This window comes from Acomys russatus, chromosome 8, assembly GCF_903995435.1.
Source record: "Acomys russatus chromosome 8, mAcoRus1.1, whole genome shotgun sequence".
NCBI classification, from domain to species: domain Eukaryota; kingdom Metazoa; phylum Chordata; class Mammalia; order Rodentia; family Muridae; genus Acomys; species Acomys russatus.
The window spans coordinates 5,923,605-5,935,108 of NC_067144.1; the positions used below are offsets into that span (position 1 = coordinate 5,923,605).

General features: G+C 56.7%; 1 protein-coding gene across 1 annotated transcript; it reads left to right on the plus strand.

Annotated features, from left to right (window-relative positions):
* Window positions 1–504: 504 nt before the first annotated feature.
* Chrd (chordin) lies at window positions 505–10,764 on the plus strand. Its single transcript, XM_051150735.1, has 23 exons — window positions 505–1,465; window positions 1,701–1,804; window positions 2,195–2,324; window positions 2,446–2,574; window positions 2,661–2,760; window positions 2,861–2,948; window positions 3,294–3,435; window positions 3,532–3,672; window positions 3,754–3,836; window positions 3,919–4,066; window positions 4,214–4,320; window positions 4,444–4,563; window positions 5,121–5,277; window positions 5,547–5,767; window positions 6,412–6,525; window positions 6,770–7,036; window positions 7,125–7,218; window positions 7,354–7,407; window positions 7,935–8,038; window positions 8,474–8,576; window positions 9,576–9,730; window positions 9,874–9,973; window positions 10,329–10,764. The coding sequence occupies exons 1-23, from the start codon at window positions 1,318–1,320 to the stop codon at window positions 10,379–10,381; spliced, it is 2,862 nt and encodes a 953-aa protein (XP_051006692.1). The 5' UTR covers window positions 505–1,317; the 3' UTR covers window positions 10,382–10,764.
* Window positions 10,765–11,504: the final 740 nt, after the last annotated feature.

Sequence of the window (11,504 nt, forward strand, 5' to 3'; positions counted from 1 at the left end):
GTGGTCCTCTTCCATTCCGATGGCTACACATATGACAAGAGAAATAAGCAGGCCCATCTGTCCCTGTCTTAGAAGAGGCAGCTATGGGCCTCCCCCACAAGCACCTCCTCACTGCCTGCCTCCTCTCGTTCTTCCCTTGGCCTAGGCTCTAGCGCCCTTGCTTTCAATCCCTGTCTCCCCACAGTCTGTCCTCAGGGACCTCCTGGCCTGACCTTGTCCTCTCTCCCTTGTTCCTCCTCAGGCTTCCTCCTGCAACTACTCTGAGGATGGGCTGTCTACTAAAGAGTATGGCCCGGCTCCCGGAATTCTCCAGTTCAATAAGAGATGCCTCCTAAGATTAGGAAGCCCAGTGCTGGGATAGTGGGAAGGATGGAGGGGGTAGGAGGGGATGGAGAGGCATGACCAGAAACGCAGGACAAAGGAGGTGGGGGAGTGAGCTGGAGAGGAAGAGGGTGGCCCCTTGGATGAAGGAAAAGGTGAGAAAGCCGAAAGTTGGATGGGCGTGCAAACAGGTTGTGGGGGGTATTACTTCACTCAGGGGAAAGCGCTGCTGCATTCTGGCTAGGGCCCTGTCCCTGGAAACCCCAGAAAGAGAAGAGACCTTAGAAGGGAAACAGGAATACAGCCAGAGTGAAGAAAGGGGGGTACTGTGGGACCTAGGCAGGGGAAGATGGTTGTCCTTTTCAAAGACAAGTTCTCATCCTCCCGCGGCCCATCCCGCCCAAGACTGGTACAGGCCGTAGGCTCAGCCTGTACTAGCCTGAGGCTCCGGTCTAGGGATGGACACCACCTCCAGGGGTGGCCACAAGAAATGTGTATGGGGGTGTCGAGACCCGCCTCTCCTCCCCCTCTTTGCGCCCCCTGGTTCCTCCCTTCCCCCTGCCCACTCCGCTCCCCCCCTCCTCCAGTCCCTCCCTCCTCCCCTGCCGGGTCCCAGCCTGTCCCCTTCCCCCACTCGCGATCCGGCCGCTGCTGCTGGGCCGGACCCCCCGGGCTCAGCCGGGCTCCTTGTGGAGTCGCCGCCGCGCCCCGTTTGTTGAGGAGGAGGCCTCGGGCCGGGACGCCTGGCAGGGGCATAAAACGGGCCAGAGCCGGCGCTTAGGGCACTAGAGCGCCGTACGGCCCGGGTCAGCGCCCAGCCGCCGGAGCTCTCCCGCCCCGCCCGGCCGGGAGCGGACTCGGAGACTGTGAGACGAGCCCCTCGCCACTGCCCCCCTCCTGGCCCCGGCCCCCTCCTGCCGGCCCGCCTCCGGTCCGGCCCTACTCCCTCTCCTGCTCCCTCCTCCCGCCCGCCTCCCCAGCTGTCCGCTCCGCGTCATGCCGAGCCTCCCGGCCCCGCCGGCCCCGCGGCTGCTCCTCGGGCTGCTGCTACTCGGATCGCGCCCGGCCGGTGGCACTGGCCCTGAGCCCCCAGCGCTGCCCATCCGTTCCGAGAAGGAGCCGCTGCCTGTTCGGGGAGCGGCAGGTAGGTGGGCACCAGAGGGAGGCGCGGGCGGGGAGTCTGGCTCGGGGCAAGTCTGCACCCACCGGGAGAGGGCCCCCGGCGCAGGTGGCTCGGCACCGCGGGAGGGCGGGAGGGGTAAGCAGAGGTGGCGAGGCGCACGGTGCCAAGGGACCCAGGGCCTGGCGGGCAGATCCCGGAGCAGGCATTACGGCAGGAGCAACCGGACAGCGGCCGCCAGCCAAGCCCGTCCCCACAGGCTGCTCCTTCGGCGGGAAGGTCTATGCCTTGGACGAGACGTGGCACCCGGACCTGGGGGAGCCTTTTGGGGTGATGCGCTGTGTGCTGTGCGCCTGTGAAGCGGTGAGTGGATACCGCAGCTGCTCGTCCTACGCTAGAGTGCAGCGGAACGCTGACATCCTAAGCCGTAGTAGACTCGGGGATGCTCAGGGGAAAGCTGGTCCGCAAATCGGAGGAAACCCTTTTCAAGTCGGCCGTGTTGACAGTTATTGATCGCCCACTAAGTGACTGGCTTTTAGCCAACTTTCCCCCCTCCCATTACAACCTTGCTAGATAAATAACATGATTAGCCCTACTTTGCAGGCAGGACGCCAAGCTCAGAGAAGTTAAGAAACTTGTCCAGCCAGGGCCATATAACTTGTAAATAGCAGAATTGACCCACTTCAGCCGAGGATCATACCCTAGGGTCTGATGGTTGCTCTCACTTAATTTGCCTGTGTTCTTTGCCATCAGCCTCAGTGGGCTCGCCGTGGGAGGGGCCCTGGCAGGGTCAGCTGCAAGAACATCAAACCCCAGTGCCCCACCCTGGCCTGCAGGCAGCCGCGCCAGCTGCCAGGACACTGCTGCCAGACCTGCCCGCCGGGTGAGGCCCGCTGTGTCCCGTGTTAGGGAGGGTAGCGGAAGGCTCGATCGATCACGGAGGCGGACTGGTCCTCTTGGTACCCTGCTGAAGTCAGTGGTATTATTCCTTACCCCTGACGCAGAGCGCAGCAATCTAGATCGACAGCCCGCTGGCCTAGTCTTCGAATATCCAAGGGACCCAGAGCATCGCAGTTATAGCGATCGAGGGGAACCGGGCGCTGGGGAGCGGACACGTGCTGATGGCCACACAGGTAGACTCGGGTGGAGGAGGGCCTGATGAAGTTTTGAGACCGGCGACAAGGGTTGACAGTGCTCAGATCATCTTCTCTTCTCGAAGACTTCGTGGCGTTGCTGACAGGACCGAGGTCGCAGGCGGTAGCTCGCGCTCGAGTCTCTCTGCTGCGCTCGAGTTTACGATTCTCTATCTCCTACCAGCGGTGAGACCAGGGAGACAAGCAGGGGCTAGGAGTAGTTAATGGGGCAGGAAAGAGGCACCAGTTGGTTCTAGATCCAGTCTCACTGGTCCTCTCTTCGCAGACTGGACCGCCCCAGCAGAGTCCGGTTCACAGATCCCACAGGCAACATCCTGTTTGAACACCCTGCAGCCCCCACCCAGGATGGCCTGGTGAGATGATGCCATTTACGAGTGCTTATCCAAAACGGGCACTTGCTGAGAGCATGCTTTGCATTGCCTCCTTTGGTTCTCACAACAGCCCAGTGGGAGAAAGGCCCTGACATTATGATGCCCATTTTACAGAGGAGGGAACTGAGGCTCAGAATAGCAGAATGTGATTTGTTCAAGGTCATTTGGCTAGTAAGTGGTAAGCCAGGACTTTAACTCAAGGCTCCTGGGTTCTTCTCAGGAGGCTCTGGGGGCTCCCCTTCCGTACTCCTTCCTCATCAAGGCCTGGGTTTCTTAGCTGGCTTGTTCTGCATCCTGACCGTAGCCTTCCTTCTCTCTTCCGGCTAGGTCTGTGGGGTGTGGCGGGCAGTGCCTCGGCTGTCTGTGAGGCTCCTGAGGGCAGAGCAGCTGCATGTAGCCCTTGTGACACCCACTCATGCTTCAGGAGAAGTGTGGGGGCCTCTCATTTGGCAAGGAGCTCTCTCTGCAGGTAGTGGGAGTGAGCTGAGCCTTCTCTATCCCAGGGCTGGGTGGAAGAAGACGGAAAAGATTTTCTGATGGCTGTCATTGGTCCTCCATTCCCCAGAGACCTTCAGTGCCATCCTGACTCTGGAAGACCCGGAGCAGCGGGGTGTAGGAGGCATAGCCCTGCTTACCCTAAGTGACACGGAGGACTCCTTGCATTTTTTGCTGCTCTCCCAGGGTCTGCTGGGACCCAAGAATGGAGGTGAATAGTGGGGAGGAAGCCCATGAGAGCACAGGGAGGGCACCCATCTTTCAGAAATGCTCACCCGTGCAGCCCTTGCAGGACCAGCTCCGGTTCTCTTGAAGCTTCAGATCCTCCACCACGGACAGGCACTTCGAGAGCTCCAGGCCAACACCTCAGCTCAGGTACGAGAAGGCCTGGATCTTGCTGCTGCTTGCTCCCTTGGCCTCTTGCTGTGTTGCCCAGCACATTCTGCTCTGTTGCCAGGAGCCAGGTTTTGCTGAGGTGCTGCCCAGCCTTACAGACCAAGAGATGGACTGGCTGGTGCTCGGGGAGCTGCAGATGGTCCTAGAGAGGGCAGGTGGGCCAGAGCTCCGTATCAGTGGATACATCACGGCCAGGCAGAGCTGTGATGGTGAGTCAAGGCGGGGCTTGGCGCTGTGGGTGGGCACAACTCAGGGGTACAAGCATATGATAAGGAAGAGGCCAAAATAGATGTGGGAGACTTCCTGGGGGTTCTGGGAGTGGGCAAGCCTGCTGCCACCTGTCTTGCCCCCTGCAGTCCTTCAAAGTGTCCTTTGTGGGGCTGATGCCCTGGTCCCAGTCCAGACGGGTGCTGCTGGCTCAGCCAGCTTCATACTACTAAGAAACGGCTCCCTGATCTATCAGGTAAGGGCTAGAAGCTGTAGGTGGTAGGGAGGGCAGCAGGGCCACGACCCTGACCTGCAGTGGGAAAGGCCCTAGGTCTTGGCTGGCAATCCACTTGCCCTCCCCCAACCCTGCCCCCACCAGGTGCAAGTGGTAGGTACAGGTAGCGAGGTGGTGGCCATGACACTGGAGACCAAGCCTCAGCAGAAGAACCAGCGCACTGTCCTGTGCCGCATGGCTGGACTCCAGCTGGGAGGACACATGGTGAGGGCTCCAGGCAGAGTTGTGCCAGGGCTGCCAATACATGGGCTGCGGGAAGCCAGGTTGGTTGAGTAGGGGCGTGTGGTCTTGTTCACACACTCATGGGTTCCTTCAATGAGTCCTTTACTCACCTGACACAATTTAGTAAACTTTAGGCTGGGACCCTGTTCTCATTCTCCGATGGCTCACAGTTAATTAGGAGAACAGTGCAATAGACCATGTGTGCGGTACTGACTGTTACTCTGGGGTCTCCTGTGTCTGGCACGGAACAGGTTGCCCTCTTTATGTATTGTTTTGACTCCCCAGTACCCTCTGGTAGATGAGAAAGACTCAGAGATTGATTACTCTTCCAGGGTTGTTATGCGTCTAGGAAGTGGTGGGGGGAGGTAGTGGGGGTGGGCGGGTAGTGGGGAGGGGAGAGGGTCATGAAACCTCACCTGCAAATCTCTCGTCCAGCATCATAGGCAGGAGGAGGGATCTGTGTGTGTAGTGGAGGTGTGGAGCGCAGAAGGGCCTTGGAATCTGAAAGCTAAGAGGCCTTACCCTTCTTTGGCCCCCAGGCTGTGGGCATCTGCTCTGGGCTGGGCGCCCGAGGGGCTCATATGCTGCTCCAGAGTGAGCTGTTCCTAAATATTGGCACCAAGGACTTCCCAGATGGAGAGCTTCGGGGGCACGTGACCGCCATATCCTACAGTGGGCATAGTGCCCGCTATGACAGTGAGTGCCTTTTGTGTCCTCTGACCTGCCATCCAGGCATCTAACGGACAGTACCGGGGAGCCCAAGTCCCCTGTGCCTTCTTCTGTCTGAGCTCTGGTTGGCATTTAGAGAGGTGGGGATGTGTAAGGCGGTCCTGCGGGCCAACTCCCTGTTGCCGCTGCGCAGGGAATCTAAGACTTGCTGTTCCCCAGGCCCTAGGTTTGAGATGGGGTGAAGCTGAGATTAACGGCACAGTCTCACTTGTCATCTCTCATCTCTTTGGGTTCAGGATTGCCCGTGCCTCTGGCAGGGGCCCTCGTGCTGCCCCCTGTGCGGAGTCAGGCAGCAGGGCATGCCTGGCTCTCCCTGGATACGCATTGCCACTTACACTACGAGGTTCTGCTGGCTGGGCTTGGTGGCTCAGAGCAAGGCACTGTCACTGCCCACCTCCTCGGGCCTCCTGGGATGCCAGGGCCCCAGCGGTTGCTGAAGGGATTCTATGGCTCAGAGGTAAAGGGCATTGAGATAGAAGGAAGCCTGGAAAATGTCCTGCTCTTTAGCCTGAAGGACTGTGTGAGCCTGTGGCTGGTGTGGGGAGTGCAGGCAGCCTGGTATTACAGAGCAGGCATGGCCGTAGGTGTCAGGCAGGCCAAGGTGTAAATCTGACTCAGCCTCTATTATGCATTTTCTTTTCTGTGTCCTGTGTCCTAAATGATCCCGAGGACAGAGGTCCCAAGTCTCTAAAGAAGTAGGTGGGAGGGGCCATACGCCCTAAGTGCTGTGGGCTGCTACAGACTTGGAGTCAGAGACACCTGGCCTCAGAGCTGTCCTCCATTGTGAAAGGCATCGTGGAAACCTTAGTCTTTTGGGTCTGTTTCTTCGCCTGCAAACTGAGGGCAGTTGGCTCTGTTCTAAAGTGCCTTGTGGGGCTGGAGAGGTGGCACAGCACCATGGCTGCTCTTGCGGAGGAGCCGGTTTCAGTTCCCAACACCCACTCCGTAGCTCATAACCATCTGTAACTCCAGCTATAGGGAGCTCAATGCCTTCTTCTGGCCTCTGTGGGCACCAGGCCAAAAATGCTCATATGCATAAAATAAAATGGTACAAAACCCCTAAAGTGCCTTTTTTCTGTTCTTCCCTTGATCTGTCTGCAGGCTCAGGGAGTTGTTAAAGACCTGGAGCCGGTGCTGCTGCGCCACTTGGCACAGGGTACTGCCTCCTTGTTGATCACCACGAAGAGTAGTCCCAGAGGGGAGCTACGTGGGCAGGTATGTGGGGGGGGCGGTGCAGTTTCTTGTATCCTCTGGTCCCTAAGGTGAGATACTATTGAATTCTTGTTGCTGGTAATCAGGAAGCTACGCAGTTGCATAAGGAGGTTGGCAACCTACCACTCTGGCTCAGCAGCAGGCATGAGTACTGAAGGAGTAGTCTCTTCCTGGGCACTCCTGTCAGCTGCCAGCAGGGGTTGGTAGAGATGTGAACAGCTTAGCCCCAGTTTCCCTCTCTTCCCAGGTGCATATTGCCAGTCAGTGTGAGGCGGGAGGTCTGCGCCTGGCCTCAGAAGGAGCGCGGATTCCCGTGGCTCCTCCAAATGGAGAGGCAACAACATCACCCATGCTGCCTGCTGGGCCTGGCCCTGAAGCACCAGTGCCAGCCAAACATGGAAGCCTTGGGAGGCCCCGAGACCCTAACACATGCTTCTTTGAGGGGCAGCAGCGTCCCCATGGGGCTCGCTGGGCACCCAACTATGACCCGCTCTGTTCACTCTGCACCTGCCAGGTAGGATGTCTGGGTAGGATCCAGTTGGCTACAGGGTCTGGGGCAAGGGGCCCAGCACCCCTTCAAAGCCTTGGCCCCCTCTCTACAGAGACGAACAGTGATCTGTGATCCTGTAGTGTGCTCACCACCGAGCTGCCCCCACCCGGTGCAGGCACTGGACCAGTGCTGTCCCGTGTGTCCAGGTGAATGTCCTGCAGAAGAGGGATAGGAGTGGAGGGGCTTCTGTGGGAGAGAAGTGCTTTAGGGAGGGATGCAGGGTGGGGGGTGTGGGGGTGGGAGGGGCCACTCCCTGCCTCACCCTTTCTTTCTTTCCACAGAGAAACAACGGAGTAGAGATCTTCCTGGTCTCGCAAGCCTGGAGCCAGGAGGGGGTGAGCTGGGAGGGGGTGAGCCAGGAGGGGGTGAGCCAGGAAGGTGGGTCCAGGAGAGAGTGAGCCAGGAGGGTAGGTCCAGGAGTAGGAGGAAGAGCTGAAGAAGCCTTTGGGTTGAGCAAGAGGACAACAGAGTGCTAGGGTGGTGGTGGCGCACGCCTTTAATCCAAGCACTCGGGAGGCAGAGGCAGGCAGATCTCTGAGTTCGAGGCCAGCCTGGTCTACAGAGTAAGTTCCAGGACAGCCAGGGCTACACAGAGAAACCTTGTCTTGAAAAACAAAACAAAACAAAACAAAAAAAAAAAAAAAAACAGAAAAAAAGAAAGGAAAGAAGAAAGAAAAGAAAGAGGGCAACAGAGTGTGTACACGGGCAACACTGAGCTGCACAGACGCTAAGCACATCTTACAGTCCTTTTTAGTGTCTACAGGCTCTTGCCTTAGGCTAGTGTGGGACCGGTCTGAGGTTTGGTTGTGGACCCATCTGGCAAGATCAGTCCTAATGGCAGCTGGGTACTTTTCCCCACCAGGCTGCTATTTTGATGGTGACCGGAGCTGGAGGGCAGCGGGTACCCGATGGCACCCTGTTGTGCCCCCCTTTGGCTTAATTAAGTGTGCTGTCTGCACCTGCAAGGTATACCTACATTGTCTTCTCTGGTATTGTAATCTTGTCAGTTCTGTGTAGAGGGAGGGGACTGCCTGGAGAGCAAGCCCATCCTTGGTGAGGAGGCCTCAGGATGATGTTGTGAAGGACAGTCCCTTGGGTCTGAGAGCAGGTTTCCTGAAGGAGAGCATAAAAAGCTAACATGTACTAGTTTTGGCTGTGCCAGTTGACTGGCTTCACATGATCTGTGGTGCTTTCTGAACTTCGCCAAGCTCCTCTTTCCTCTCCTGTGTGAAAATATGGCACAGAGCTTCATGAGACACAATGATGATTGAATTCAGGCATATAAAGCAAGCTCAGGCCACACATGTGTTTCACTTGAGGAGAGGAAAGGAGAGAGAAAGCAGCGTGAGCATCACATGTCTGTCTCTCTTCCTGACACCCTCTCCCAATGGATCCCTACAGGGGGCCACTGGAGAGGTACACTGTGAGAAGGTGCAGTGTCCCCGCTTGGCATGTGCTCAGCCTGTTCGCGCCAACCCCACCGACTGCTGCAAACAGTGTCCAGGTGAGAGGCCTGGTCACTGAGGCCTCACCCTTGGGGTTGGGTTTGCCCTGACCTGTGTTTGGGGGTGCATGAGGATGGGAAAGAAACTTCTCAGATACTTCTTACTTACCGAGCACTGCTTATGTGCAACCTGGAGCTAGTGCCTAAAAACGGTGGAAAGGACGTGCATATATGTAGTAATTAGTGAGCCAGTCCCATCTATCCAGCCACCCACTATCCATATATCCATCCATCCATCCACCCATCCATCCATTTATCCAACCATCCACCCATCCATTATCATCATCTATAATCTGTAATCTACCCACTCATTCATTCACCAATCTGTCCATCCATCCATCCATCCATTCATTATCATTAATATCTATCCACTCCATCTGTAATCTATCTATCCATCCATCTACTCACCCACCCATCATCTACCCATCCACTTATCCATCCATCCATCCACCCACACACCCACCTATCCATCCATCTACCTACCCATCCACCCACCCACCCACCCACCCACCTATCCATCCATCTACCTACCCACCCACCTACCCACCCATCCATCTATCTCCCCACCTACCCATCCATCCACCCACCCACCCACCCCACCCACCTACCTACCCACCCATCCATCCACCCACTCACCCACCCATCCACCCACCCACCCATCCACCCACTCACCCATCCATCCACCTACCCATCCATCTATCCACCCACCCACCCATCCACCCACCCACCCATCCACCCACTCACCCATCCACCCACCCACCCATCCACCCACCCACCCATCCACCCACTCACCCATCCACCCCCCACCCATCCATTCACCCACCCATCCATCATCACTTATTCACCCCATCTTTAATCCATCTATCTAGTCACTCATCCATCTCCCATCCCTCCAAATCTATCCCCTACTAAGAGCCAGAAACTATTAGGTGATAGGGATTCAAAGAGAAGTTAAAGTTAGTCGACCCTCTGGGCTGACTGTCTTTTCCTTCCCAACAGTAGGGGCCAGCACCCATGCCAAGCTGGGAGACCCCATGCAGGCTGATGGGCCGCGGGGCTGTCGCTTTGCTGGGCAGTGGTTCCCAGAGAATCAGAGCTGGCACCCATCAGTGCCCCCCTTTGGGGAGATGAGCTGTATCACCTGCAGATGTGGGGTAAGTGAGGGACTTGTGTGAGGTGGGCCTGGCCTGGAGTAGGGAAACCTTTTCACAGAGAGTCCTGGAGATAGCTTTTCCTGAAGAGGCCGAAGACTTAAGTGCCCTGTGAGGAACCTCAGTATCTTTCCATCCTGCACCAGGCAGGGGTACCCCACTGTGAGCGGGATGACTGTTCGCTGTCACTGTCCTGCGGCTCAGGGAAGGAGAGTCGATGCTGTTCCCACTGCATAGCCCAAAGGCGTAAGTGAAGGCAGCTGTTGTGGGCTGGCTGTATGACACCTGGAGGGATGGGTGCCCCACCCCCACCCCATCCCCGTGGAGGTGGAAACTGTGAGTCCCATTCATAAGCGCAACCCCGGTCCGCCCATCTAGGCATCTTACTTATAGCTATTTCTTTACAAATGAGTTTTCTGAAGCTTGGAGGAATCCGGTGGTGTGCGCTGACTTGCTTGGACAATCTGGGCCTTTCTGGGACTTGAGTAGAAATGCTCTGCCCAGGCCCCCTACGCCTGCCCCCCCCCCAACCCCCATGTCTTCCTCCAGGCCATTCTGTTGCCAGTCTCTTTCAACTGTCACTCCCTTCTGTCTTCAGCAGCTTCTGAGACTAAAACCCTTCCGGAGCTGGAGAAAGAAGCTGAGCACCCCTAGGGAGCATCCAGAAGGCCACATGACCAAGAGGATGGGCCTGAGCTGGGAGGAGGAGCGGAGCTGAGGACCCTGACTCTCCAGCGGGAAACCCAGTGCCTTGCCTCTCGTGCCTCTGTTCTGCTTCTTCTCCGCCACTACCTCTGGGACCCACAGCTCTACAAGGGGAAAGACTGACGGGTCAGACCAAGGCCATAGCCATGAACACTCCTGCCCTGTTGTTCCTTTGGTCTCTGTCCTAGAAGCCTAACTCCTCTCTTCTGTACAAAACACCACTGGCTTATCGGGATTTTTAATTTATCCTCACTCAGCACCAAGGGTTTCCTCACACCATTCCTGCTTCCCCTGGGCTGGGCAGAGTCATTATAAGAGATTTTTGTATTTATTAAAACATCTTTTTTTTTCAGTCTTTGGGCTTGAGGTGGGCTCTTTGCGGCCAGGGCCCTGAGTGGGCACCAGACGAGAGAGAGCTGAGAATAGAAGGGAAGAGCCTGGGGCTTAGGGGACAGGAAGGCTAGCAGTTGGAGGCATATCTAGCTTCCATGAAGAGGATCGGGACTGGCTGGGCATGGTGGCGCACACCTTTAATCCCAGCACTCGGGAGGCAGAGGCAGGCGGATCTCTGTGAGTTCGAGGCCAGCCTGGTCTACAAAGCGAGTCCAGGACAGCCAAGGCTACACAGAGAAATCCTGTCTCTAAAAACCAAAACAAAGAAAAGAAGAAAAAAAAAAAAAAAAAAAAAAAAAAAAAGAAAAGAAAAATAAAAATAGAGGGTTGGGACTGCCCATCAGAGGGGCTGGAGTGCTGAGAGCCTAGTTAGCCTCCAGTTGAGTTACGCATCGCTGGCATTTCTGCTGATGCCTTGTCTGAGGCTGCTCCAGGATGAAAGAAAAGTGTTCCTAGTCTCTGTTCTCTGTCTAAAGCGAGATATGTGCTTCCTTTCCTGAAAACAGCTGCTTGTCCACCAGTTCATGGGCAATCCCACATCAAAGTGGACTAGGATCAACCCTGATCTAGTTAAAACCGAGCTCAGGTTGAGAAAAAGTGCTACGGGTGGACAGACTGACACGGGGCCCCTCCCTTTCCCGCTTCCCCTCCTGCCTGTCACCAGGAACTGGAAATTGCT

What these genes read in the sequence shown, in the direction of transcription:
- Chrd (XM_051150735.1), top strand. Translation starts at nt 1,318, where the DNA reads ATGCCGAGCCTCCCGGCCCCGCCGGCCCCGCGGCTGCTCCTCGGGCTG. An exon ending in GGCCAGGCAGAGCTGTGATG is followed by an intron (nt 4,067 to 4,213) that starts GTGAGTCAAGGC and finishes TGCCCCCTGCAG; the next exon opens with TCCTTCAAAGTGTCCTTTGT. An exon ending in CTGCTGCAAACAGTGTCCAG is followed by an intron (nt 8,577 to 9,575) that starts GTGAGAGGCCTG and finishes CCTTCCCAACAG; the next exon opens with TAGGGGCCAGCACCCATGCC.